Source organism: Quercus lobata, chromosome 2 (genome assembly GCF_001633185.2).
Source record: "Quercus lobata isolate SW786 chromosome 2, ValleyOak3.0 Primary Assembly, whole genome shotgun sequence".
Taxonomy (NCBI): Eukaryota; Viridiplantae; Streptophyta; class Magnoliopsida; order Fagales; family Fagaceae; genus Quercus; species Quercus lobata.
Window position 1 is genome coordinate 35,872,274 of NC_044905.1, and position 27,451 is coordinate 35,899,724.

At 34.9% G+C, this 27,451-nt stretch overlaps 1 protein-coding gene across 2 annotated transcripts; it reads right to left on the reverse strand.

The window, feature by feature from the left end:
* Positions 1-9,467: 9,467 nt before the first annotated feature.
* LOC115975459 (laccase-14-like) lies at positions 9,468-23,508 on the reverse strand. Of its 2 annotated transcripts, none has more exons than XM_031096244.1 (7): positions 23,299-23,477; positions 22,593-22,744; positions 21,790-22,034; positions 12,545-12,670; positions 11,234-11,825; positions 10,169-10,521; positions 9,468-9,838 (listed from the first exon to the last, which is right to left on the reverse strand). In XM_031096244.1, the coding sequence occupies exons 1-7, from the start codon at positions 23,398-23,400 to the stop codon at positions 9,648-9,650; spliced, it is 1,761 nt and encodes a 586-aa protein (XP_030952104.1). In that variant the 5' UTR covers positions 23,401-23,477; the 3' UTR covers positions 9,468-9,647. The 2 variants fall into 2 exon arrangements, with proteins under 2 accessions (XP_030952104.1, XP_030952103.1); XM_031096243.1 differs by having other exon boundaries at positions 9,471-9,838; positions 21,616-22,034; positions 23,299-23,508.
* Between the last annotated feature and the right edge of the window lie 3,943 nt (positions 23,509-27,451).

The window sequence follows — 27,451 nt, forward strand, 5'->3', positions numbered from 1 at the left end:
GTATACCCTTTTGCCACTAGCCTTGCTTTAAAGATTTCATCCTTTTCATCTATCCCTCTCTTCCTCTTGTAAACCCATTTGCAACCAACAGGTTTAATGCTGTTAGGTGCCTTTATAAGATCCCAAACTTGATTGGAATGCATAGAATCCAATTTAGATTTCATAGCTTTAATCCAATGAGTTGCATCTATATCTTTCATTGCCTCTTCAAAAGTGAATGGATCCAATTTAGGCACTTCTGAATTAACTTCAAAATTTCTCCCATAAGTGTAAATCTTACGGGTGGCCGAGCAATTCTCCCACTACAACAAGGCACCTATGTACAGGTTATCTCATGAGTAGAATCTTGTGGTGTATCTAATATAGCCACATCATCCCTAGTTTCATCCATTAGTTGTTCAATTACAAGTTCATCTATTTCAGCCAAGACAACTTTACTTCTAGGATTTAAATTATTCACATAATCATCTTCCAAAAATTTGGCATTGTTGCAAACAAACACTTTGTTATCTTTATGATTATAGAATAAATAACCCTTAGTTTCCTTTGAATACCCTAAAAACATGCATACTTCTGTTTTTGCTTCCAACTTATCTGACTTCCCTTTCAACACATGTGCTGGACATCCCCAAATGTAGAGGTATTTAATACTAAGCTTGCGCCCACTTAACAATTCCTTAGGTGTGTTGGGAACTGATTTTGATGGAACTAAATTTAAAATATGCATTGCAATTTTTAGTGCATATCCCTAAAAGGAAATTGATAAAGTTGAATAACTCATCACAGACCTAACCATTTCTAAAAGAGTCTTGTTCCTTCTCTTTGCTACACCATTTTGTTAAGGAGTTCTGGGTGTAGTCAATTGGGATACAATCCCATTTTGATTTAAGTAATCCTTGAAATCCCCAAGAGGGTATTTGCGACCTCGTTTAGATCGAATGGCTTTTATGTGTTTACCCAATTGATTCTCAACTTCAGCCCTAAACTCTTTGAACATTTCAAAGGTTTTGGACTTCCGTCTCATTAGGTACACATAACCATATCTTGAGTAATCATCCATAAAAGTGATGAAGTACTCATAACCTCCTTTTGCTTGGGTTGACAAAGGACAACATACATCCGTATGAACTAGTTCATGCAACTCTTGGGCTCTTCTACCTTTTGTATTAAAAGGTCTTTTGGTCATTTTGCCCTCTAAACAAGATTCACAAACTAGAAATCCATCAAAGTCCAATAGCTCTAAGAGTCCATCTTTGATCAATCTTTGAATTCCGTTTGAATTAATATGACCCAAACACAAGTGCCAAAGATATGCATCATTAGTAGAAGGAAACTTTCTCTTTAATGATTTTACATGAGAATTATTATCTAATTTAGAATTTTATTATTCATGCTTATCAGGAGTTAAAATATAAAGACCATCAACAATATTGCCAAAACAGATAAACACTTTACTCTTTTTTATTAAAACATTGTCTTTCAAGATAACATAATATCCATTTCTACCTAAATAAGTTGCAGAAATTAAATTTCTACGAACATTACGTGCATACAAATAATCTTTCGATATTAAAACTCTAGAACCAAAACACAAATTAAACACTTCAACAGCTACAATTGGAATTCTGCTCCCATCAGCCAAAGTAAGAAACATTTTCCCTTCATTTAGCTTTCTGGTCTCTTGGAACCCCTGCAAAGAATTGTAGATATGATTAGTACATCTTGAATCCACACACCAGGAATCCGTGGGATTCTGTACTAAACATGTTTCAAGAAGGAATGAACTTTTCATTCTCTTATCACCAAACATCTCCTTCAGACTTCACATTATGTCTAAATCTAGTTTTACATCCTACATTTGATGCTGTAGAACTTTTAAGATAGATGCTAGGATATAGCACTTGGTCATCTCATTAGATTTCTACCAACGATCATATCGCTTTTTTTCCTCAAGAGGAGCATTTAATGATGGGAAGTTAGGACAAGGTTCATAAAGCACAAAATTATGCTCTTCAGCACTGAGAACAATGTCCAAGTTTCTTTTCCAGTTAACATAGTTGGATCCAGTTAGTTTGTTTTGATTAAGAATAGCAACAAGTGGGCTAAAATAAAAAACATGAATATAATAAGTAAACCGAACATTATCAATTTAGCATATAAACATATGATATGGAACCTTAATAAAACCATACAATAAAATATGCAACGACAACCCAATCCATGTCTATAATTCCTTGGTAGCAAGTATATTATAAACATCATGATTGATTGAGAACTATTTTCATTATTAGTGCTATCATGATAACTCTTATCAAACACTAATAATATGCCGTATGAAATTTAGCCTCTAAGTAAGTAATGACATAGCTCCTTTGGGAGGTTAACATTACACTTAGTCTAGTGTACACCATTATCTAGAATCATGTGTAGCCACATTTCATCTCCCTTATAGTGTTTAAACTTGTAGTACCATGAAACAAAACACCCTCCTTTGGGATCGCGAGAGGCATATACGCCAAGACAAGGTGCTTGTTCACATTACTTTAAATGGGTAAGTTCAATCTTGTAGTACTATGAAGTAAACACCCTCCTTTAGGATCGCGAGGCATATATGCCAAGACGAGGTGCTTACCCACACTACTATGAACCGATAATGGAGGCTGTGAGATCCAATCGTTGTATCTCTCCCTCACTAGATATTTTAAAAGAAAGATTTTTAATTAAAAATCATGTGTAATCTCATCACATATAGACTTGCACTTTTAAATGTGAAAATACTTAGCGAAAATTCAAAATTCACAACTTTAGATCGATTGAATGTATCTCTTGATCAATCGAAATCATGAAGAAAATCTTAACAAACTTTCTGCAAGACTCGATTGCTTCTCGATTGCTACTCAGTCGGTAAAAAAGATCATTCGATCGATCGAAAACAATTCTCGACCAATAAAAAATTTAAAGAAAACCATTACAAACTTTTTGTCCAATTCGATCGACTCTCGATTGCTAGTCGATTGATTGATCCAAAATAAATTTCGATTGATCAAAATATTTGATGAAATCTTCCAAAAAGTTTTTGTCTCACTCAATTGATTAAAAATGATTGCCGATCGATCAAAGCTCATAAAACTGAATTTTCCAGAATTTTCACTAAACAGTTTGCAACAGTTTTTCATGAACAAACTACCATCATATGAACATAATAGATTGAGTTTGAGATCAAAAACTGAATTTCATTGATGCTATAACCTTAAAGTTCAATTTAACACACACTTAACGTCAAATTGAGACATCATCATAACATCAATTTTGGTTTTAGTAAATAATAGTTTCAATATCAATGCAAAAAACTGATTGAAAAATCTTCTAACGTTATGAAACTACCTTCTTTGATTCCAAAACTCACAAAACATGTTATACAAATTCAAAATTGAAGACCACTCTGATACCAATTATAGGAAAAACATAGTTTATATCGCATACAAAACATACACATCGGAAAAATAACAGATCTACTTCATTCTTAATTGATAACATGTACTATGTAAATTTCAGAATTTAAGAACAAGAAAGTGTACCTTGATATAGTGAAATTCAAAACCAAAGATTAGAAATACTTGGGAACACTTTTAATCTTCATTTCAATTCCACTTATGCCCAAGAAATGTGGTCACTTAATCGGTTTACACATATGTGTTCAAGGGAGAATAAGAGAATGGCTTACACTCACACACACACCGTTTTCATACATTACAATGTATTTCAAATTCTGTATGTTTTTCTCCTTATATATAACTGATTATCTAATTGGGCTAGCCTTTTGGGTCATTCCAATTGAGTTTTAGTATGTGGCTTGGAGTGGGATCAAAAGGGACAAATAAGACACTAGCTCCAATGGGTTTTGGGCCTTTTTATCAACTCTTGCAAGCCCAAAATTACTATTAATTATATTTAATACCACTATATAAATATTGTAAAGTTGTGATTTACAACTATGTATTTAGTTGGTTTTTATTCTATGCCAAATTTGATTGTAATTATATTCAATCTTTTGTACCCTGTATTTATTGTAAGATTTGATTATAAGGGATGTGTGATAGAGAGAGAGAGTGTGAAGACTCAAGCAATTGAAGCCAGAAGATTTATCGTGGGTAGCTCATGACTAAGCATCCCGCAAAGTGAAGCATGTGCCATGCACATGACTGGAATGTGGAGAGTCAGTATAGATGGAGACAGCTGTGTTTTACAAGTAGCTCACATGTAAGGCCTTCCCGCGAGACACTCGCGAAACATTCTGTTCTGCCAAATTGTACTATTTAATACACACTTTCTATACCCATACTATATATACCCTCATTACCCACAAATGTTGAGGAGTACTTCTGAGAGAAAACCCTAGCCAAACACCTTGAAAGTTAGAGATTATCATACCCATATATCTCTACATATAAGCTTATGGATTTTCCTCAACTTCTACCTCTCCATTTCCATACAATTGAGAGGTTCATAGCCTAAACACTTAACACACCCTTTCAGAGTGTTAAGTGATCATTTGGGGCTGCTGGGAAGTATTGAAAGAAGCCAAGGATGGCAGATGCAACATGGAGCTTGTTGCGGGATTTGGAGAGCTAGACAAGACACGATTCCGAGAAGCCTTGTTGGAGTAGGAGCTTGGAGGGTTTAGGTATAGTGGGTAGATTAGGCTTGGAGGGTCTCTTGCTAACCCATGTATCCCAACTAATTGTCTAGTGGATCGATTACCGCTTGGAGGGCAGTGGAAAGGTTTTTCACCAAGGTCTTCGGTTTCCTCTTTGATAACACATCAGCGTGTTATCTGTGTTTGTATTCTTCTTTCCTACTCTTTTACATTTCATTTTACTGCTGTAATTATTTGAATATGTGATAGAGTAGCTTGTTTTGTTTATCCGCTCGCATTTACACTATTCCGCACTTAGAATTAAGTTAGTGTAAAATCTATCGAGCTGTAACTTTTATTTGGGAGTCTAAACAGCTCTTTTGTTTTTCAACACATTTTCGAGCTTTCAAATATAATTGCACTTTAGGCCTTATTAATAAATTATATCCCAAGACTTTATTATATGTTGAACCCCTTCATTAAAATATTCGTAGTAATACAAAATCATGAATGTTAACTGCCACATTGAAGATTACTACATTTTAATCCTTGAGTACCCAGTTTAATCCTTTAGGTTATTCATCATGTATTTTTGAAATCCAATTTCATAAATATATACTTTAGTAACTTCTTTCTAAAGTAGTGACGCCTAACATTCTAAATAATCAAACCCATTAAACTTATCTCAAGGGAATATTTTATATCTCCGTTAAGAGATTATGAATTTTATCTTGAGAATATATGTTCCTTCAACATTAAATGTGACTGCCCAATATATTGAGCTTTTGATTGTGACTTTAGATCTCACTTCTGATATATCAAAACAACGTACACTTCATGATCAGGTTCATTATTCTCTCAAGATTTAGAGTTTATATAAATAGAAGTCGTGAGATTTATTATTCATTTGACAGTCGTTAGTAGAATAATAAATCTCATAGTGGTCCAGTTCAATATGTCTTAACACTTAATATCAACATATCAACTAGAAGTCTCCACTTCTATGATCAAGACAAATCATCTTCGTTGATATATTATAGTTTTCACAGATGAAATGTCCAATTTCATCACCGACTACAAACTAAAATTCTGAGTTTACAAAGAACTTATAATTTATATCTTCTGTGACTAAATCACATAAATTACATACTATGCATCTTGTTGGGTTCTAAGACTTTAGGTTTAAATGTATTAGAACTTCAATTTGTAATGTTGGCAAACCATGATCAAAACGTTTTAGTCTTGTTTAGAGTTGCGCAAAGTATTTGCTTTTTATGTAAAGTTGGAATCAAGTTACTGTAAAATTTATTATGCAATTCTATCTGGCTCGATCGATCAAGAATTAGACTCGATTAATCGAAAGTCGTGCAGATTGTTTTTCTGCAGAAATTTCCAACTCAGCCCAAGCCCATTTGACATGTAGGGTTTTATGTTTTGTCTTAATTATAAAAGGGAAAACCCTAGCCACTTTTTGGAGATGCTCCATATGCTGTGTGTGTGAATCTTTTGTGAGATCAAGAGGTGGTTGCCTTCACATTTAGGGTTTCCAAGTTTCAAGATTCTGTCAAGAACTTGGTGATTGATTTAGTTGCTGCATTAAGAGCTTAAAGATACATAAGCAAGGATGCTTGTACTTGCTGGGAATCCAAGAAAGAACTAGTCCATGGACTTGGAGCTGTCATGTGGTCGTGGTAGTAAGTTTTCTACTCGAGGTAGCAACAAGAAGTTAGTGGTCTAAGTCGCTATTGTGTAAATTTCAATTCTTTCATAGTGAGTTCAATTTTACCTTGAGGATAATTAGGTTAAATCCTTCTCAGGTTTTTTACCGATTTGGTGCATATTATTGTATTCTTTATTTTCCGCACTTTACAATAATATGATACATGTGTGTTAACCTAGACTTGATAATTTGACTAAGTAATTTCTTGGCTAATTACCTAGGTTAATATGGTTGTGTTTAAAGGGGTCTAAAAACGTACAAGAGGTATCAGAGCGGGTAACTCTCTTGTTGTAGATCTTTTGATCTAAGAGTTGATCCTTGACCCCTGTTGTCATGGAACACAGACACTCTCTTGTTATCCCACCTCACTTTGATGGGAATAATTATACTTATTGGAAAGTAAGAATGAAAGCATTCCTGAAATCAATTGATTGGAGAGTCTGGAACTTCGTTGAATACGGATGGTAGAAGCCCACTACTCCTATTAGTGAGTGGCAATCTTCTCAAAAATAAGCAGCCGCGTTCAATAGCAAAGCTATGAATGCTATCTTTAATGCTATTTCTATGGAGGAATTTAAGAGAATCTCTAATGTTAAGGTTGCTCATACTGCTTGGAATATCCTTCAGACTATGCATGAAGGCATAAAGGCTATTAAAATTAATAATTTGCAGCAATTAACAACTAGATTTGAAAGCATTAGGATGTTTGATGATGAATGTTTTGATGAACTCTATGCTAAGCTTAATGATATTGTTAATTTTGCATAAAATTTGGGTGAAATCTATGATCAACCTAAAATTATTAGGAAGATTCTTAGATCTTTGACTGAGAATTTTAGACCCAAAGTGACAGTCATCACTAAAAGCAAGGATGTGGACTCCATCCCTGTTGATGAATTTGTAGGATCTCTTCAGTCCTATAAGTTAGACCTACCTAAGACTAGCAAATCCAAACCAATGGCTCTTAAGTTTGTTGATGATGTTGACGTTAGTGGATTTGATGATAAGCTCTCTACTACAGAGATTACTTACCTTGCCCAGAACTTTAGAAATTTTCTTAGGAACAACAACAGAAAGGCAAGAGGTAAGAACACTGCTGAACCTAGAAATTTTAGGAGGAATGATCCCATTAAGGTTAATAATACTGAAAAACCTAAAGAAAAAGTAGGTCAACCTTCTAATAATACTATGGGTCAACAATGTTTTGGATATCAAGGGTATAGTCATGTAAAATTTGAATGTCCAACATCCTTGAGGTCTAAGGGTAAGACTATGGCTATAACCCTTAGTGATGATGAAGTTTCTGACAATGAGTCTGGTAGTGATGAGGATGGAAATTTCATTACTTTCACTACTACTGCTGTAGTTAATGAAAGTGTTGTTGTTGAGGAGAACCCTTCTGATGGGGAACTTTCTGAAGATGCAGATTTACAGAAGCCTACAATAAACTTTGCAAAGTTGCTGCAAAGGATGCTATGAGTGTTGATTTAGGCTTAAAGAAAATTGCATCTCTTGAACTTGAAAATAAAAATTTGCTTGTGAAACTGTTTGATGCTAATGAATTGTTGAATAATGTGAAGACTGAGAACATGCTTTTGCTTGATAAATTTAAGAAATTAGAACTTGAATTATCTATTGCTAGAGAACAAACTGATATGTCTGCAAGCTCCAAACTTGATCACATGCTAAGTATTCAAAAGTCTCCCTCTAACAAAACTGGCTTAGGTTTTGTAGAAAGCATCTCTGTGCCTGTACCCTATTCCACAAACTTTGCACCTCTTAGGAAGATTATGGTTGATCTTCAAGAGTCTAAACCTAAGGCTCCTATCCATCCTAAGGGCAAGTTGCATGATAAGCCTGCATGGGTTTGTCATTTTTGTGGAAAGTCTGGGCACATTCGTTCAAACTGTTTCAAGCTGCAAGTTGAGAAGTGAGCAAATAATCCAAAAGTACTTGTGCCTCAAGCACAAGATCCTATGGTACTTATTGGTGAATTGGCAAATGCTCTTAACCTTTATTCCAATCTTGGAGTTGGAAATCATTCTAATGTGAATAAGAACTCCAATGCTCGGGTGCATCTAAAAATTTTTGGATAAAAAAGGCTTAATCTAAGTGAGTCTTTCTGACATGGTCCTTGTGCTTCATTGCTCTACTCTTTGTGACCATTGCTTTTTGTTATTTTTTTTTTGTTTCTAGGATTTGTATTGCATAACATTCATACATTTCATTTTAGGTTGTTTTGTTATTTAAATGTATTAGAATTTCAATTTGTAATGTTGGCAGACCATGATCAAAACGTTTTAGTCTTGTTTAGACTTGCTCAAAGTATTTGCTTTTTATGTAAAGTTGGAATCAAGTTACTGTAGAATTTATTGTGCAATTCTGTTTGGTTCGATTGATCGAGAATTAAACTCGATCGATCGAAAGTCGTGCAAATTGTTTTTCTGCAAAAATTTCCAACTTAGCCCAATCCCGTTTGACGTGTAGGGTTTTAAGTTTTGTCTTAAGTATAAAAGGGAAAACCCTAGCCATGTTTTGGAGATGCTCCATATGCTATGTGTGTGAATCTTTTGTGAGAGTAAGAGGTGGTTGCCTTCACACATACTTAGGGTTTCCAAGTTTCAAGGCTATGTCAAGAACTTAGTGATCGATTCAGTTGCTGCATTAAGAGCTTAAAGATACACAAGCGGGGGTGCTTGTACTTTCTGGGAATCTAAGAAAGAAGTAGTCCATGGACTCGGAGTTGTCACATGGTCGTGGTAGTAAGTTTTCTACTCAAGGTAGCAATAGGATGTTAGTGGTCTAAGTCGCTATTGTGTAAACTTCAATTCTTTCATAGTAGATTCAGTTTTACCTTGAGCATAGTTAGGTTAAATCCTCCCCAGGTTTTTTACCGATTTGGTTTTCCTGGGTTATCATATTGTTGTGTTCTTTATTTTCTGCACTTTACAATAATATGATATATGTGTGTTAACCTAGACTTGATAATTTGACTAAGTAATCACTTGGCTAATTACTTAGGTTAATCTGGTTGTATTTTAAGGGGTCTAAAAACGTACACATCTCATGGACTATATGATAATATCCAAATATTCATGTTACCATTATTTTAGATAATAATAAAACAACTTTATTAACCACAACATAATATCATACATAATATCATACATGGCATATAATAGGATTTTAGGGTACTAATCCCAATAGAAGTTTACAGGAGTCTAAATAATAAACAAAGAGTACATAAGTAGATGAAATGCATTTAGATGAATGCATTTAACTAAAAATTGGTTAATTTTCTTTTCCTTGATCCAATCCATCAATGTTTTCGAGCCGCAATCTAAATGAAGCATCGCATAGAGGCATTTGAGGAGGGGGCTTGCGAATACTTGTCTCAGTCGTGTCCCCATTCTTTACAATAAAAACAGAAGACATACCCCACGTCATATGTCTATCCAAATGACAATGCCAAAACCACACACCTGCCAAATATGATTGATGTTAGCATCCAAAATATATATGCCAACCAACTAGAGCCACATGATTATAGTTACACTTATAACGTGTCCAATCAGTTTCATAAACGGGTTGACCTAACTGTTCTTACATGCATGCAATTGCTATGTATGGAGTATGCTTCACAAAAGGTATGAATCAATTGATCCCAACTTCTCCCTTAAAATTATTATTATTTTCTAGTCAGGTTGTTGGTTGCAAGATCTTGAACCAAAGTATATATTTTAAGCCCATATGCATTTCCTTTTAGAATAACTAAAACTAATTAATATTTACGTTATAGAGACATTGCATACCTGGATTGTTTGCCACAAATCTAATGGCAAGCCATCCTTCCTTAGGAACTCCGAAGGTATTCACTTCAACCGGATCAACCAGATTAAAACTTTTTGGGTCGGTTACATTGTCATAGATCCCAGGACCTGATCCAACCACATAGAAGCTATGCCCATGCAAATGCATTGGATGAAGCCCTGCGCCTTCCACCAAATTGGTACTTTGAAAAACCATCTCAACTGCTTCATTATAATTCAACACCTTCACTTTGGTCCCAAGTTCTGTTAAGGTATATGGAAAATCGTCTCCTGTGAAGTTAAAATAAGATGGGGGCTGGTCTGGGAAATCTGTAGTGTAAACCCCACTAATGTTCCTGCACGGAAGTCTTAATTTAATCCATTTTCCAAACATATAGGCATCTATGATAGTACGATACTCATGTTAGAATGTTGATAACTAGTTATTAATGAATACAATCTTTTGTAAGTCTATTTCCAAAATAGTGTATTTTTAATTTCTTTTTTATAAAAAGAATCTATAAGCTATATCATAACATCACCGAAAAGAATCCTCTCGATTTCATGGTTCTATTGGTACATCAATGCTATTCAAGCAAAAATGATAACCATATCTACGCTATGCTAGTAAAAGTGCTAACCATATCAATGCTATACCCTAAAATAATTAGTTCACAATTGAGGCTTCTTTTAGTTTAAGAAAACCATTACCTCAGCATATACCTGATGCAAAACTCAATGCACACCCCACAAGGCAGATTCAACCAATATCCAATCAATCTTAGGCATACAAGAAAAAATGGACCGAATTTGAAATGGATATGATCTTGTTATTATTGTAAGAGAAAGTCCAAGCCTTCTTTCACACTTCACTCATATTCGGTTCTACAAATGTAAGATAACCATGTATTACTATCTATTTTTTTCTACATGGTCTTTGAGTAAAACCCACAGGGCAAGACATGAAATCATAAAGGAGCATGGGAAAGACATTAAAACTGACAACCTTATTCCCCAAGAAAAGCAATGTATATTTTAAATAATTAAATGAGAGAAAGACGGAAAAACCTGTAGTAAGCAAGCAATACATCTGTAGTTGGGTTGGACCAACTTATGTTATTGGCGCTTGTAGCCTTTGCTTCAAGTGTTGATGTAAGGTTATGAAAAATAATGCCGCCCATGGAAAGTGTTATAAACATTCTGGTAGTTATGTTTAGGGGGACATTTACAGGATAATCTTTGTTTGCTAAGCTCTTAAAAAGATTTGTGAATGTTATGGCAGATCGCAAGTCTTTGTAAAAGGGAAGATTACTTGGAAAGGTAGGGGACGATGGGATAGTATAATTGCCTTTATATTGGAGGATCATGGTGGCATTGACTGGGTCAAATAATGTAGCCGGGGCATCTTGGCTCCAAAATTGTCGAGCAGCAATATAATAATGGCCAAGACTCTGATTTGTTGTGAGTAGGATATCCATTGTTTGTCCTGGGCTTATCATGATGTAACTAGTGTTTATGGGTTTGGTATAATGTGCATCTGTTCCAACAACTGTGAGGTTGTGTTGAGCAACTGCGAAGAATAGATCGACAGACACAGCAGCGTTGACAAGTCGAACAAGATAGGTCTTGCCGTATTCAACCATCCAACGGTATGTTGTTTCTACAACATTAAGATTATAGCTCAATGTTAGTTTTTTTTAATATAAATAAATAATAATGCTTATAATTTTTTATTACAAAATATTATTATATCCACATTAACTCAAATTGTTGATTCTCAAAAAAAAAAAAAAACTCAAATTATTGTTATATCTATACTAATATTTAAAGGGCTTCTCCTGTTTAGAATTCTTAATTTAGATGTCCAAAATACTCTCAAATTCATCCATTTCTAAGGCTTAAATCATATGATTAGACATGTAAAATTAGTAATTTAAAAACTCCTAATTTTTAGGTAAATTAAAAAAAAATAATAATTTTTTCTCTCACATCTACATTTCCCTCTCACGTTAGTTGTCAAATACTAATACAATTTCTTCTTTTTTGAATTTTTTTTTTTAATAAAATTGCTTAATTTTCCACAAATGTACCATTTTTTTTTTATCACTAAACTATTTTCTTCCCACCTCCACATTTCTCTTTCACATTAATAATCAAGTACTAATACAATTTCTTCTTACAATAAAAAATAAAATAAAACTATCATGAGTAAAACATGTAAGCAACGCATGTGACGAGACTAGTATAAACTAATATGGAACCTACACTCTATTTAGGATTCCAATGGGTGAAATGGCAAAATATATCTTATTTTAACAGAAAGATCCAACATGATATGCGGTATGCCTGAAGTCCAAAATTCAAAATCTACAATAATACCTTTAGAGCATGGGCACAAATCTCCTGGTTCGCCATTTATAGTGTAAGCGACAGAATGTGGCAAGTCAATACCAGAGTGTAGATCCTCATCCAACGAAGATTTTAAATTTCCACTGTACAACGAACCTGCATGCTCAATAAAATTGAATCATAAATATGCTTTACATTTTATTATTGATTTACCTAGTAAGTATAGCAGTTATATATTGAGACAATGATTTTGAACGATAAAAGTAATTGTATTTTAGTAAATAAATAAAAGATTCATATATAGGTTTAATTATTACACCACGTATGCCAAAAATCAAAATAACATTTAGGAATTAATTTATTTTCCAAAATTTGAAATTTATTTATTTGTTCACTTTTTTTTTTTTTTTTTTTTATTACAAAGAAGATTGGGCGGCTCATAACTTTAAGTCTTTTTTTGTAGTATAATTTTTTTTTAATCATATTATCACAATAAAAAAATTCTTTTACTTTTTCTGGACTATGAGAAGGTGAATTTTTTTATTTTTTTATTGTGTTTTAAAATATGAATAATATTTATAACTGAACTGTCTTTTTCTAGCAATTTACCTATTTTGGTATTTTGGAAACAAAATATTTATCTCATTTGAATTTTAAGTAGATTTATTGTTATTGTTGGTTTCTAAAAGTCATTAATCTTGGGTGATAATTTTTTGGAAATTTTTTTTTTCACATAACCAATAATGTGAGAGTTAAAAATTAATAACAACTTGACAATTATAAAATTTATTGTAAAAATTGTTATACATGTAACATTGCTTTTTCTAAAATCCATACTCAATTCACAGCTTGGAGCCTACTATAGTATATTGACCACCGATCAGTGAGAATTAGGAAACATAATATCAATATGTTATATATGTGGAGCAACTTCTTTCCATATGTTTTGGAGCAAAATTAGCTTGTTGGTACTGTTTCTCAGAGTTGTGGCACACAAGAGTTTAGTTCTAAGTTTTGTCTTCTCCCATACATCATTCTGTGTGTATAAACCCCAACAGCCACAGTAATAGTTCACCATCTCGCATTAATTAGGACAACGTGTTGAGACTAGAAAGGGGAAAAAAAAACTATCTCATCTTTTTTTTGATCCCCTAGGCATTTACGTTTGCATAAAAATGTCTATTTTATCGTCTAAAATGTTAATTTACTATTATACCATACCACTTTACAATACATTCAATATCCAAATTTTTATTTTTTCAACACTTCATTTAAATATATATTTTTTAATATTTCTTTATTCTCTATTTACTCTCTCTCTCTCTCTCTCTCTCTCTCTCTCCAAGAACCAACACAAATGCACCATGAACCACACAAAAAAAAAAAAAAACAATCCCCACCACCACCACCAACCCACAAAATGTTGTATATATAGGTATATGTTAGGTTCTAAGACATTAAGAACTAATTGTATTAGAACTTCATTTTGTATATGTTGACAAACCATGATCAAAACAATGAGTCTAGATTTAGGCTTGCTTAAAGTTTGTTTTAAGCGTAAGTTTGAATCGAGTGTTTTGCAAGAATTTACTGTGTAAAACTGCAACGCTTGATCGATCGAAACACGCAGTTCCAGAATTCTGCAGAAAAGTTTCAAATGTAGGCCAAGCCCAATAAACGTGTAGGGTTAAGTGTTTTACTTCTAATATAAAAGGAAAAACCCTAACCATGTTTTAGAAGTCTCTGAATAGTTGTGTGTTTGCTCTTGTGTGAGATTTAAGAGGTGTTTACCTTAGAACGCACGGAAAGCTCTACCAATAGCAAGATTTGTAATCAAGATTTGGTGGCGGTTCAATTGCTACATAAAGAACCTTCAAAGAACAACAAAACCTTTGAGAGGTGTCTCAAAGTCATAAGTAGGAGAACTTGTGCTGTAGCAAATTCAAGAAAGAAATAGTTCGTGGATTTGGAGATAGCACGTGGTCGTGATAGTAAGTTTTATACTTGAGGTAGCATTAGGGTGTTAGTAGTCTAAGTCATTTTGTAAAACTTCAATTCTTTTATGGTGGATCTGTTTTTACCTTGAGGATAGCTAGGTCAAATCCTTCCCAGGTTTTTTACTGATTTGGTTTTCATGGGTCATTAGTTCTTCGTGTTCTTTATATTTTCCGCTTTATGTTTATTTGTGTTTAACCTAATCTTGAATAACAATCTTGTTAATCAATTTAGTTTAATATTAGGTCAAACATATTGTGGCAAGGGGTCTAAAAACCTAGCAAGTGGTATCAAAGCAGGTTACCTCTTGAGTTAGATCTCTTGATCTAAGAGTTGATCCTTGACCCATATTGTCATGGAACACGGTAACTCTCTTGTGATCCCTCTACACTTTGATGGAAATAACTATGCCTATTGGAAGGTTAGGGTGAAAGCCTTCTTGAAATCTATAAATGAGAGAGTGTGGAACTCCGTTGAATACGGATGGGAGAAACCAGCTACTCTTATTAGTGAGTGGTCAACGGCCGAAAAAGATGCAACCGCTTTTAATAGCAAAGCTATGAATGCTATTTTTAATGCTATTTCTATGGAGGAGTTTAGGAGAATCTTAAATGTTGAGGTTGCTCATACTGCTTGGAAAATTCTCCAAACTGTGCATGAAGGCACAAAGGCAGTCAAAATAAACAAGTTGCAATAGTTGACTACTAGGTTTAAAAGCACTAGAATGTCTGAGGATGAAAGTTTTGATGAATTCTATGCTAAACTAGATGATATTGTAAATTCTGCATATAATTTGGATGAAATTTATGATTAAACTAAGATAGTTAGGAAGATTCTTAGATCCTTAACTAAGGACTTTAGACCCAAAGTAACTGCCATTACTGAAAGTAAGGATGTGGACTCCATCCCGGTTGATAAACTTGATAGGCCACAAACTGAATGACCCCTTGTGATAGCGATTAATTAATTAATTAGCCAAGTTATTAATTAATCAATTTATCATGCAAATGCGTGGTAGCACAAAAAAATCACCAATAAACTAATTATGCAGCGGAAAATAAATAACACGGTGATTTGTTTACGAATGGGGAAAACCTAACGACAAAAACCCCACCGGATGATTTTCAAGTCACCACTCCCCAAACTCCACTATTATCACAACAAGTGATTACAAGTAAAGGAATCCCAAGTACCTTACTAACTTGCAGTTAAACCCTTACCCTAATACCCAATTGGACTTGTTCTGTAGTGACAGTTCCCCTTTCGATGCATGACTCCCAAGTACGTGACTAACCAATTGCGCAGATCCCAGTACGCGACTTCAATCACCAACTAAGAAAGTTGTTAGTTGCAAAATTCTTCAGTTCATCCACACGATGAAGATCAAGAAGATGCTTGGTCACAAAACCCTACGGTGCACATACACAGCAACTTCTTCAAGAGAAAGAGATGAATTAGGGTAAGAACTTCGTCTCCGGTCACAATTTGCTTGAATAGAGTTTGCTTAAAGCTTATGCAACTTGTGAACTGTTTGATGGCCCTTAAAATAATCCTTTTATATATCTAGGGTTAAGAGAAAAGAAAGCCCAAAGACATATTCACGAATCCCAAGAAAATCAGATTGGAATTCTGAAAATCTTAAACCTCAACAGATAGAAGATGTCGAGCAGCTGTCGAGAAGGTGTCGAGCACATCGAATGTAGAACAACTTTCTTGAGCTCGATAGATGCAGCTGTCGAGCCAGCTGTCAAGCTTTAATGTTTTTGCACTATGAACTTGTTTTCTTGGACAGACTTGAAGGCTTCAATACTTGATCTTGAAACAAGGTTTCTTGAAGTATTTAAACACATCCTAAATCTACCCAAATACAAGTAAAGTGCGTTTTGTCAAAGGATAAGTCAATTACATAAAATCATGACATATGTTCTTAACATGTGAAACACATATGTCCTAACAGAACTTGTAGGATCTCTACAATCCTATGAGTTAGACCTACCCAAAACTAACAAATCCAAATCAATGGCTCTTAGGTCAGTGATGATGTTAATGATAATGGATTTGATGATGAACTCTCTTCTACAGAGATTGCCTATCTTACCAAGAACTTTAGAAAGTTTCTCTGAAATAACAATAGAAGGGCAAGATGTAAAAACAATGTTGAACCTAAGAACTCTAGGACAAATGAACCAACTAAAACCATAAATACTGAAAAATAAAAATAAAAAGTTGGTCAATCTTCTAGTAATTCTCTAGGTTAACAATGTTTTGGTTGTCAAGGGTATGGTCATGTGAAATCAGAATGTCCAACATTCTTGAGAATAAAGGGTAAAGTTATGGCTATAACCCTTAGTGATGGTGAAGTTTTTGATCATGAGTTTGGAAGTGATGAAGATGGAAACTTATTTACTTTCACAACTACTGTTGTAGTTAATGAAAGTGATTCAGTTGAAGAGAACCCTTCTGATGGGGAACTCTCTAAGAGTGTTGACTTGCAAGAAGCTTATAACAAGCTATGCAAGGTTGCTACAAAGGATGTAATGAATGTGGATGTAGGGCTAAAGAAGATAGCCATTCTTGAACAAGAAAAGAAAAAATTGTTGCTGAATTTGTTTGATGCTAATGAACTGGTAAATAAGGTGAAGGCTGAAAATATTAAGTTGGTTGAAAAAATTAAGAACCTAGAACTAGAATTTTCTGTTGCTAGAGAACAGTCAAATAGGTCTGCCAGTTCTAAACTTGATCACATGTTGAGTATTCAGAAGTCTCCCTTAGATAAATCAGGTTTAGGTTTTGTTGATAGCATCTCTGAGTCTGAAACCCATTCCATAAACTTTATTCCTTCTTTTGAACCATCTAAGATAGAAGTTGTATAGCCAAAAGAAGAAGTTTCTACTCCTAGGAGATGTGGGAGTTATATGATGTAACTCTTTAGGTGATAGTCACTTTCAAATTTATGTGATGAATAATTTAGAAATTGTGATTGATTACTATCTACATATTACCCCACATGTATCTCATGTTGTTACTAGTTGCACACACTTCATAAGTTATTCTTTGCTAAACTTAGTATATGAAATTGTGTGTGAATATGGTTTGGCCATCCAAGATTATATATTCTATGATTTTGATACAAAATATGTTCAAGGGTTGAAAATTTTAGTGTAAGATTTTGAAAATCTTGTTTTGAAGTTCTGGGTTGAAAACTTCTATTTTTGAAAAACATTTAAACTCATTCTCATGCATTTCATTCATGAAATTACTTGGGTTGAGTTGTTTTTGCATAATCTTCTGCAGTTTTTCAGAAATTCAAATTTATAGAACTTCGATCGATTGAATGTGTTTTTCGATCAATAAAAAATTCCTTGATTTTTAATCATTGCTCTCGAGTTTGCTTGATTGGTTTTCGATCAATCAAATATGATTTATTCATTTTTTGATCGATTGAAGCTAATTTTTGACCAATTGAAAATTTAAAGGAAATTTTAAGGAGCTCTCTGCCTTGCTCGATCGGTACCCCGATTGGTACTTGATCGATCGAAATTCAAAAAGAAAGATGATAGGCTAAAAAAGAATTGACCCCTTACGATGAATTACTTGATTAATTAGCCAAGTTTATTAATTAATCAAATTAACATGCAAACGCGTGATAGCACAAACAAATCACAAATTAAACTAAGTGCAGCGGAAAATAAATTGACATGGTGATTTGTTTACGAATAGGGAAAACCTACACAGCAAAAACCTCACCGGGTGATTTTAAGGTTACCACTCCCGAAATTCCACTATTATCACAACAACTGGTTACAAGTAAAGGAATCCACTACCTTATATCAACCTACAGTTGAACCCTTACCCCAATACCCAATTGGACTTGTTTTGTAGTGACAATTTCTCCTTTTAATGCACGGCTCCCAAGTACGTGACTAACCAATTGCGCAGATCCTAGTACGCGACTTCAATCACCAACTAGAAAAGGTTGTTGGCTGTAAAGTTCTTCAGTTCATCTCAACGATGAGGATTAAGAAGATGCTTGGTCACAAAACCCTACGGTGCACAAACACAGCAATTTCTTCAAGAGTGATGAATTAGGGCAAATTCTATCTCCGCTCACAATTTGCTTGAACAAACTTTGCTCAACACTTGTGCAACTTGTGAACACTTTGACGGCCCTTAAAATAGTCCTTTATATGTCTAGGGTTGTGAGCAAAGAATTCTCAAACACATAAAACAAGATTGGAGTCAAAACAGAACTAGAATTTTGTTCTTCATAAAGCTCGACAGATACCTGTCTGTCGAGATGCTATCGAGTAGCTGTCGAGCCATAGGGCTAGAATAACTTCTTAAGCTCAATGGATAGCTAGCTGTTGACCTAGTTGTCGAGCTTTAATGACAGGCACTTCTTCAATGCTCCAATAGTCTGATTAGCTTCATCAAACTTTGTGAAAAGCTCTTCATGATCAAGTTCCACATCACTGAGCTTCTTGTTGGTCAGCCTATAAAGTTTCTCATGTTTCTCAAAAAACTTGTATATTTTCTCATAGGCTGTATGAATATCATCTTGATCATCCATCTTCTCAAACTTGGACTCCACCAATTCCTCTTCTTCATCCACATCTTCAACAATCCCCTCAATAGGATTGACAGTGGCAGTGAAGGAACTCAAGATTCCATCATCCTCATTGTCGGAATCATTCTCAGGCTCGGTGTCACTTAAGGTAGCAGCAAGTGCCTTGCTCTTTCCAATGCTCTTGAGATATGTAGGACACTCCTATTTCATGTGACTGAAGCCTTGACCCCCAAAGTACTTAGGTCCTGCGGGAACAATGTACTGACTGCCATTCCTAGCATCCTTCTTCCCTTTGTCTTGTCTTTTGAACTAAGAAGAACTAGATTACCTATAGTCCTTGTCGAAGCCCTTCCCATTTGCATTCTTCATGAACTTCTTGAATTGCCTAGTGATGTAAGAATTCATCTTAGAATCTTCGTCGTCTGAAGACTCATCTGTGTCACTGCTCTTGGCCTTCAGTGCCATGCTCTTGCCTTTACCTGATTTGCCAATTCTAGTTAACTCTAGCTCGTAGGTTTTTAGATTGCCAACCAGCTCTGTCAAACGAATCTTGTCGATATCCTTTGATTCCTTGATCGCCATGATCTTGGCATGGAATCTCTCGTGCAGAGATCTGAGCACCTTTCTCACAATCTTGGGTTCAAGAATGGTTTCCCCAAGATTGAACGCTGAGTTCACTATGTCTTTGAGCTTGGCATAGAACTCATCGAACGACTCATTCTCCTCCATCTTAATCTCTCCGAAGCTTGTAGTGAGCCTCTGCAGCTTCGAATCCTTGACAACCTTGGTTCCCTCATAGGTTGTCTGGAGGATGGTCCATGCCTCCTTAGCAGTTTCAATGGAGGATATCTTCTTGAACTCCTCATTGGTGACTACACCGAATAAAGCATTCAATGCCCTGCTGTTGTAGTTTGCCGCCTTGATCTTGGTATCATCCCAATCGGTCAGCTCTTTCTTTGGCTTGGTCCAGCCAATCTCTACAGCTTGCCATACCTTTTTATCTAGAGACTGCAAGAAATCTCTCATACGTACTTTTCAATATGCATAGTTAGTGCCATTAAATAAAGGAGGTATAATTAATGACTGTCCTCTATCCATGACAAATGGGGGTCAATGGATCAAACACAACAAAGATTAACCCTAATCAGAGTGTGTTTGCTCTGATACCACTTGATAGGCCAAAAACAAATTGATCTCTTGTGATGAATTAATTGATTAATTAGCTAAGTTTATTAATTAATCAAATTAACATGCAAACGCATGGTAGCATAAACAAATCACCAATTAAACTAAGTGCAGCGGAAAATAAATTGGCATGGTGATTTGTTTACGAATGGGGAAAACCTACACGGTAAAAACCCCATCGAGTGATTTTATGGGTCACCACTCCCAAAATTTCATTATTATAACAACAAGCGGTTACAAGTAAATGAATCCCAGTACCTTATACCAACTTACAGTTGAACCCTTACCCCAATACCCAATTGGACTTGTTCTGTAGTAATAATTTCTCCTTTTAATGCATGGCTCCTAAGTACGTGACTAACAAATTGTGCGGATCCTAGTATGTGACTTCAATCACCAACTAGAGAAGGTTGTTGGCTGCAAAGTTCTTCAGTTCATCTCAACGATGAAGAACAAGAAGATGCTTGGTCACAAAATCCTACGGTACACAAACACAGCAACTTCTTCAAGAACGATGAATTAGGGCAAATTCTGTCTCCAGTCACAAAAATTTTTGTTACAAAATAGATTTGATTTTTTTAATACAAACCAAAAACCAATTTTTCTAGTTCTTAAAAATAGATCTGACTTTTCTATGCCAAAAATAGATTTGATTTTTCTAAACCAAACTAAATTTTTTATCACAACACAGATCTAATTCTTTTTTTAACAAAGAAGAGGATGCATTCATAAATAGACTTATGTGATTTAGTTTTTCATGTGTGCAACATATCATTCATGTCATACATAAAAGGGGTACATCGGTCGTGAAAGTCTAGAAGACTAGACTCTGTTTGGGCGAAATGGGTGCCTAACACCTTTCCATTCCGTAACTTAGTCTCCAAATTTAATGTCTTTGGATAGGTAGACCTAGGCTTTATCTTTATTTATTTATTTTTTTGGGGTAGATTGTAACTAGGACAAAACGTCATGTATCTTTGGTAGATTGTAACTAGGACCCAAAGCCATGTAATATTCAATTTATCAAATTTGTACTTTTTAATCAATGAGAATGGAACAATTCAGTTGTGTAAATTTGTATTTAATTTTTTTCTTTTTTTTTTGTATAAAAAATAAGTAGTGACTCCACACCACTTTACAAAAACATTTTACAAAAATCTCACTCCATCACACTCGACTGACTCTCACTCTCACACTCACCTTTTTTCGTTCCTCTCTCACACTTTTCTCTTCCTCTCTCATACTTGCCTAAGCCAGACTAGCGACAGCACCACCAATGGTGCCACCCTTCACCTCCACTCATCATTGGTGAGAAATCTGGCAACCTCCGCTAAAGGATGATTACAGATCTCACCTTGTTTTGATGTTGAAGGGGTCGCCACAAGAGGCCTAAGACAAGCCAATATTACCACCATTCCCTCACTCACCACCACTAGCACCTTCGAGTCCCCCCTTCTCCATATTGATAGTAGAGTATATTGGGTTAGTTTAGCTAAAATTTGAGGAATGGACAAAAATATTAACATACCAAGTATAATGATCTCTTCGTCATCTGGTTTGGGAAATGGATAAGTGGTTCCAATAGCAGGCAAGATAACAATAGCACCATGAACACCAACTCGTGTCCAATCACTGTGAGCATGCCACCAAAGTGTTCCCTCTTCGGTGGAAAAAATGACCTCATAGGTGAAGTTTGATCCTGGTTCAATAGGACATTGCGTGATGTAGTTTGTGCCATCTGACCATGGATTTCTTGGTTGCTTTACACCATGCCTATAAGAATCATGATATCATTTAAGGTTGTCAATCTTGTTAGGCAGTGCTTATGTTATAAATAAAATGGTAATTTAACCGGTTTAATATGAAAATATTTTATTCTTAGAAAATGTTATAAAATATATATATATATATATATATATATATATATATGGGCATGGTTGCATTCCTAGGTTTACAAATCCTCAAGACTCATATTTATGAGATGGGAAATGATAAAGTTGCTATAAATATTTACTGTATAAGCCTAATAATTTGGCTTGATAATGAATGGATTGGTGGACTTTGCCACATCAAATAGTTATAATTTTCAATATAGATATCAACATCAATTTATATAATAAAATCCGTAGTATGGAGAACATCGTACTTGTGAGAATATGAATGTTAAGAGTGTATAATAGACTACTCAAACTAAATACCAAGTGCAAATATGCCTTAAGTCTGAGTCATTCAGTGCCTCGACCCAAAGAGATGATAACCACATTAAATGAAAGATAATTTTACTGAATATGGATGCGTGCGTGTTTATTTTGGGAAAGAGGGAGAGATTACCAGTGAATGGTCACCCCATAATATCCTTTGTTATGAACATTGACATACATCGTATCCCCTTTGTGAACACGTATTACTGGCCCAGGAATACTGCCATTTACGGCTAACATGGTCTCAGTGCTACACAACCTTGTGAAGTTTTCCTCTGTAAGCTGTAAAAGTAGAAGAAGAAGAAGCATATGCTTATAAATTGATGTAACGGAATAAAACATCAAGCTTGTACTCTCCAACTCTGATGGCAAGTTTATGTTTGTGTTTTCAAACCCACATTATTAGAAAATCACCTTTAGAGCATCCACATTGATAGAGTTATATTTTTTAGCTTTTAACAACTGAAAAAACTAGTTTATTTATTTTAACATCTCACTTTATCATTTATCTAACATTAATAGTTTTATTTTAGCAACACTTTGATTAAAATAATAGTAAAAATTCCCCACAAAAACTTTAGCAACCAGCTACAACCACCTCCACCACAACTCCACCAGCCACAACCGCCACTATGGCAACTATATCTCATGATAGTGAAAAAAACAAATAAACAAACAAACAAAGAAACAAACGTTCTGCCACAACTAAAATCCATGCCATTACTGGACGAAAAGAAAGCGCAAGGGAAAACTAATGCTAGCAGAGGTAGTTCATCTGTAACTGTGATTTTCAAGATAAAACTACAGAAGGAAACCACACGATAGCTCGTACTTACAACAAAGTCATAAAAATGAACATCGCCCTTGACCATGCAAAGACACTGTACAGCAAGAAACAGAGAGCCCAGAAACAGCGATTCTTTCTTTCTTGGATTCATCGCTCACCCTCTTCAGCACGAAACTAGTTTCTTTTTTCTTTTCTCTTTTGAGAATCGAAAACCAGTATCTTCTGTGATATTCACGTAGTGCTTTGAGAGTTTATATATACATATATAAAACAAGTCAAACTATTTTAAAATTAAAAGTCAAATGTAAAACGTGATTCTATGTCAATATATACCAAGGCACGTGATTCAACCTAACATTCCACGAATAAACAAGATTAATATCTAGTTTCAACTGTCAAAAGTCAATACCATCTGATCACTCACTCATGATCTCATAAGCGTATGTGGCATTCAAATCACCCACGTTTTTATTCTTGAAATATTATGCTCCTAGGAAAAGCAAAAACTAGAAATCAAATCACTCAATCGCTTACTAAACTCTCACAAGGTATCATATAATTGCCAAACATTCTTGCAGGCAAGCTCAGTTGAAGGTTGGTTATTGTTCAAAAATGGTTACTAGGAGCACCAGAAGCAGACCGTTAGGTTTGAAAGTTTGTTTAGACCTCTTTAACAGATTTTTTAACCTAATTTATTAATCAAGTGATTACTTATATTAATTTTCAGATTTAAGTTAAACATAAATGAATCATATCATGTAAAGATGCAGAAAAGTAAATAATACCATGATATGATTACCTAGGAAAACTAATGAAACTAAGCTGTTTCAAGGTAAAAACCTGAGGAGGATTTAACCTAACTATCCTCAAGATAAACCAAATCCATTATAAGAGAATTGAAATTTTTACAAAAGATTTAACCCTAAATCTAATGCTACCTCATATAATAACTTACTAACACGACCACGTGCAAGAGCTCCAAATCCATGGACTCTTTCTCTTCTTGGATTTACAACAACACAAGCACACCCTTGCTTGTGACTTTGAGACTCCACTCAAAGGTTCAAATCACTTTTTCTTGTTGATCTTGATGCAGCAACTAGTTCTACCAATTCTTGATTGTAATTTAAGCTCTTGTAGAATCTTATGGAGTTAGAAGGTACAGAACCTCTTAGATCTCACAATGAGTAACACACAAGTCTTCCAAAAAAGTCTTCAAAACGTGGCTAGGGCTTCCCTTTTATATGTGGAGAAGTTTAAGTGAAACCCTAAACGTTTTAGTAGAGATTGGACTGAAATAAACTTCTGCAGAAAACTGTGTTTGCGATTTTCAATCAGTTAGGTCTAATTCTCAATCGGTCAAGGAAGGTAGAACTTGATTTCTCTTTTCTACAATTAGCTGGACTTCCAATCTTGAAACACACTTATTTAAGCATTGCCTAAACACTTAGACTAAACATGTTTTGCTCTCAGTTTGCCAATACAATAAAATCATGATTCTAAACATTTAATTAAAATATTTAGAACCAAACAATCTCCCCGTTTGGAAATCCATGACAAAACACACACACAATATGTAATGCTTAAACAAAAACCAGCTCAAATACAAGTTATTGTCCAAATACATATCTTACACGACTACTAACTATTAGTTGCTAGTATAGACAATAGTTGTTGAAAGATTTAACCTATAAATTCCTAAAACACTAAAAACAACTCATAAACACATGTGTGGAAAATACAATAAAACATTCTAAACAACATTCTAAACAGAATTTAAACTTTGAAATCACAAAAACAAACAATTAGATAGTGACACATCAAAATGAATAACCATAGAATCATCAACTATCATAATCTCATCACATCAATGTTTAAGTGAAACAAAGAAAATATCTAAAAACAGAAATATAAATACATCAAAACTAAAAATAAAACAAAGTACTCCCCCAACCCAAAATACATGTACTCCCCCTATATACATAAAACCTAATCTCCCCCTTTTTGTTATGTATTACCAAAGGCAATGTCAGTCCTCAAAGGGTGGAGGAGGTGGAAAAGAACTCTTATAATCCAAGAAGTTAGCTCTCAATGATGCAACCTCAGTCAATAACTCATCAAGCAGCTGTCCCTGAGTAGCCTGAGTCATCATGATAGATTGCATCATGGCTCGAAGTGACAATGGAGGAGCTACTGAAGGATCTTATAGGCCAAAAACGTATTGACCCCTTGTGACAAATTAATTGATTAATTAGAAAAGTTTATTAATTAATCAAATTAACATGCAGAGTGCGTGGTATCACAAACAAATCACCAATTAAACTAAGTATGCAATGGAAAATAAATTGACACGGTGATTTGTTTACGAATGGGGAAAACCTACACTACAAAAACTCCACCGGATGATTTTAAGGTCACCATTCTCGAGAATCCACTATTATCAAAACAAGTGGTTACAAGTAAAGGAATCACAGCACCTTATACCAACCTACAGTTGAACCCCTATCCCAATACCCATTTGGACTTGTTCTGTAGTAACAATCTCTCCTTTTCAATGCACGGCTCCCAGTACGTGATTAACCAATTGTGTGGATCCCAGTACGCAACTTGATCACCAACTAGAAAAGGATGTTGGCTGCAAAGTTCTTCTGTTCATCACTCGATAAAGATCATGAAGTAGCTCGGTCACAAAACCCTACGGTGTACAAAACACAACAACTTCTTGATAAGAATGAAGAACTAGGGCAAGCTAGGTTTCTGGTTATACTTTTCTTCACATTTGTGCAATTGTGCTCTTGTGCAACTTGTCTAACCTTTTACGGACCTTAAAATAATCCTTATATATGTTTAGGGTTGTGAGAAAAGAAAGCCCAAACATATACCCACGGATTGGATGAAAAACAGAACAAAAAATCTGAATTTCATAAACCTCGATAGATAGCCATCTATCAAGCTAATTGTCGAGCCACTGGCTTCAGCAGCTTTTAAACCTCGATAGATGCTAGCTATCGAGCTTTAAAATCCTGCACTTTCTGAATTGATTTTTGGATAGACTAGTATGGCTTTAACACTTGAACTTGAAACCTTGTTTCTTGAAGCATTAAACACATCCTAGACCTACCCAATTACAAGTAAAGTGAGTTTCATCAAAGGATTAGCCAATTATATAAAATAGTGACATATGTTCCTAACATTAAATCACATATGTCCTAACAATCTTCCCCTTTGGCAATCCGTGACAAAACCACAAAAACAAATGAGATATGAGAGAAGTCGTAAATCACTCAACTCATATTCACTTGTTGAATACAATAAAATCTATCATAACACAAACTCTTGAAAAACTTTGCAAGAAGAGAGTTTATGGCAAGTAGACTTTGACAACCTGTATTTCTAAAGCACTTTAAACAAAACTCATCACGGTATCTTAGTGTGAAACAGAAATAAAAGATTGCATACACTCATATAAGAAACATGTGTGCAAAGATAGAAAAGAAACAACACTATGTCAAAATGGCCACAAGACCAATATACAAGATGTAATATATCTGAAATAGAAAAAAATACATCAAATCCTCACTACATCCCTCAACATATGAACACTCCCCCTATCTCCAAAACTACCCCTCCCCCTATGAGTATGACTACTCTCATCTCAAAACTACTCCCCCTTTTTGTCACGAGTGACAAAGGGGTAAGTACATCAAGTAGACATCTCACCATCACTCGGCGAGCCATCATCACCATCCTCAACATCATCAGCACTGCCGGAGCCATCACTCTCATCCTCAGATGCCTCGGGAGAGGAAGCTACTATGTAACCACCCATTACAGCCTGTCGTCACGCAATATAACCGACACGGGTTTTCACCTGACACAACTCATTGCTGAGAGTGTCAAGGTGAGCATCCATGTGCACAAGTTATGCCATGATGGCCTCAAGTGTGACTCCACCCGTGAAAGAAAAAGGTGTAGAGGTGGATGGAGTGATAGAAGCCAGAGGAACTACCATTTGCAACCGGGGCTGCCCCAAGCGAAGTTGTGCAAAACTCCACTTGACAGTAGTGACATCAATGGCATACATAAAAGAAAAGTGGGGAGACTTAAGATAGGAGACAGAAAAGTGGCGAAGGAGCCTCGTGATAGCGGAAGGAAAGATGAGCTTATCACGAGTCGTCGTGTTCTTGTAGATTTTCTATGAG

What these genes read in the sequence shown, in the direction of transcription:
- LOC115975459 (XM_031096243.1), bottom strand. Translation starts at nt 23,400, where the DNA reads ATGAATCCAAGAAAGAAAGAATCGCTGTTTCTGGGCTCTCTGTTTCTT. An exon ending in CCCTTCAACATCAAAACAAG is followed by an intron (nt 12,671 to 21,615) that starts GTGAGATCTGTA and finishes TTGAGCATGCAG; the next exon opens with GTTCGTTGTACAGTGGAAAT. An exon ending in GTATTGCTTGCTTACTACAG is followed by an intron (nt 10,522 to 11,233) that starts GTTTTTCCGTCT and finishes ACTTCCGTGCAG; the next exon opens with GAACATTAGTGGGGTTTACA.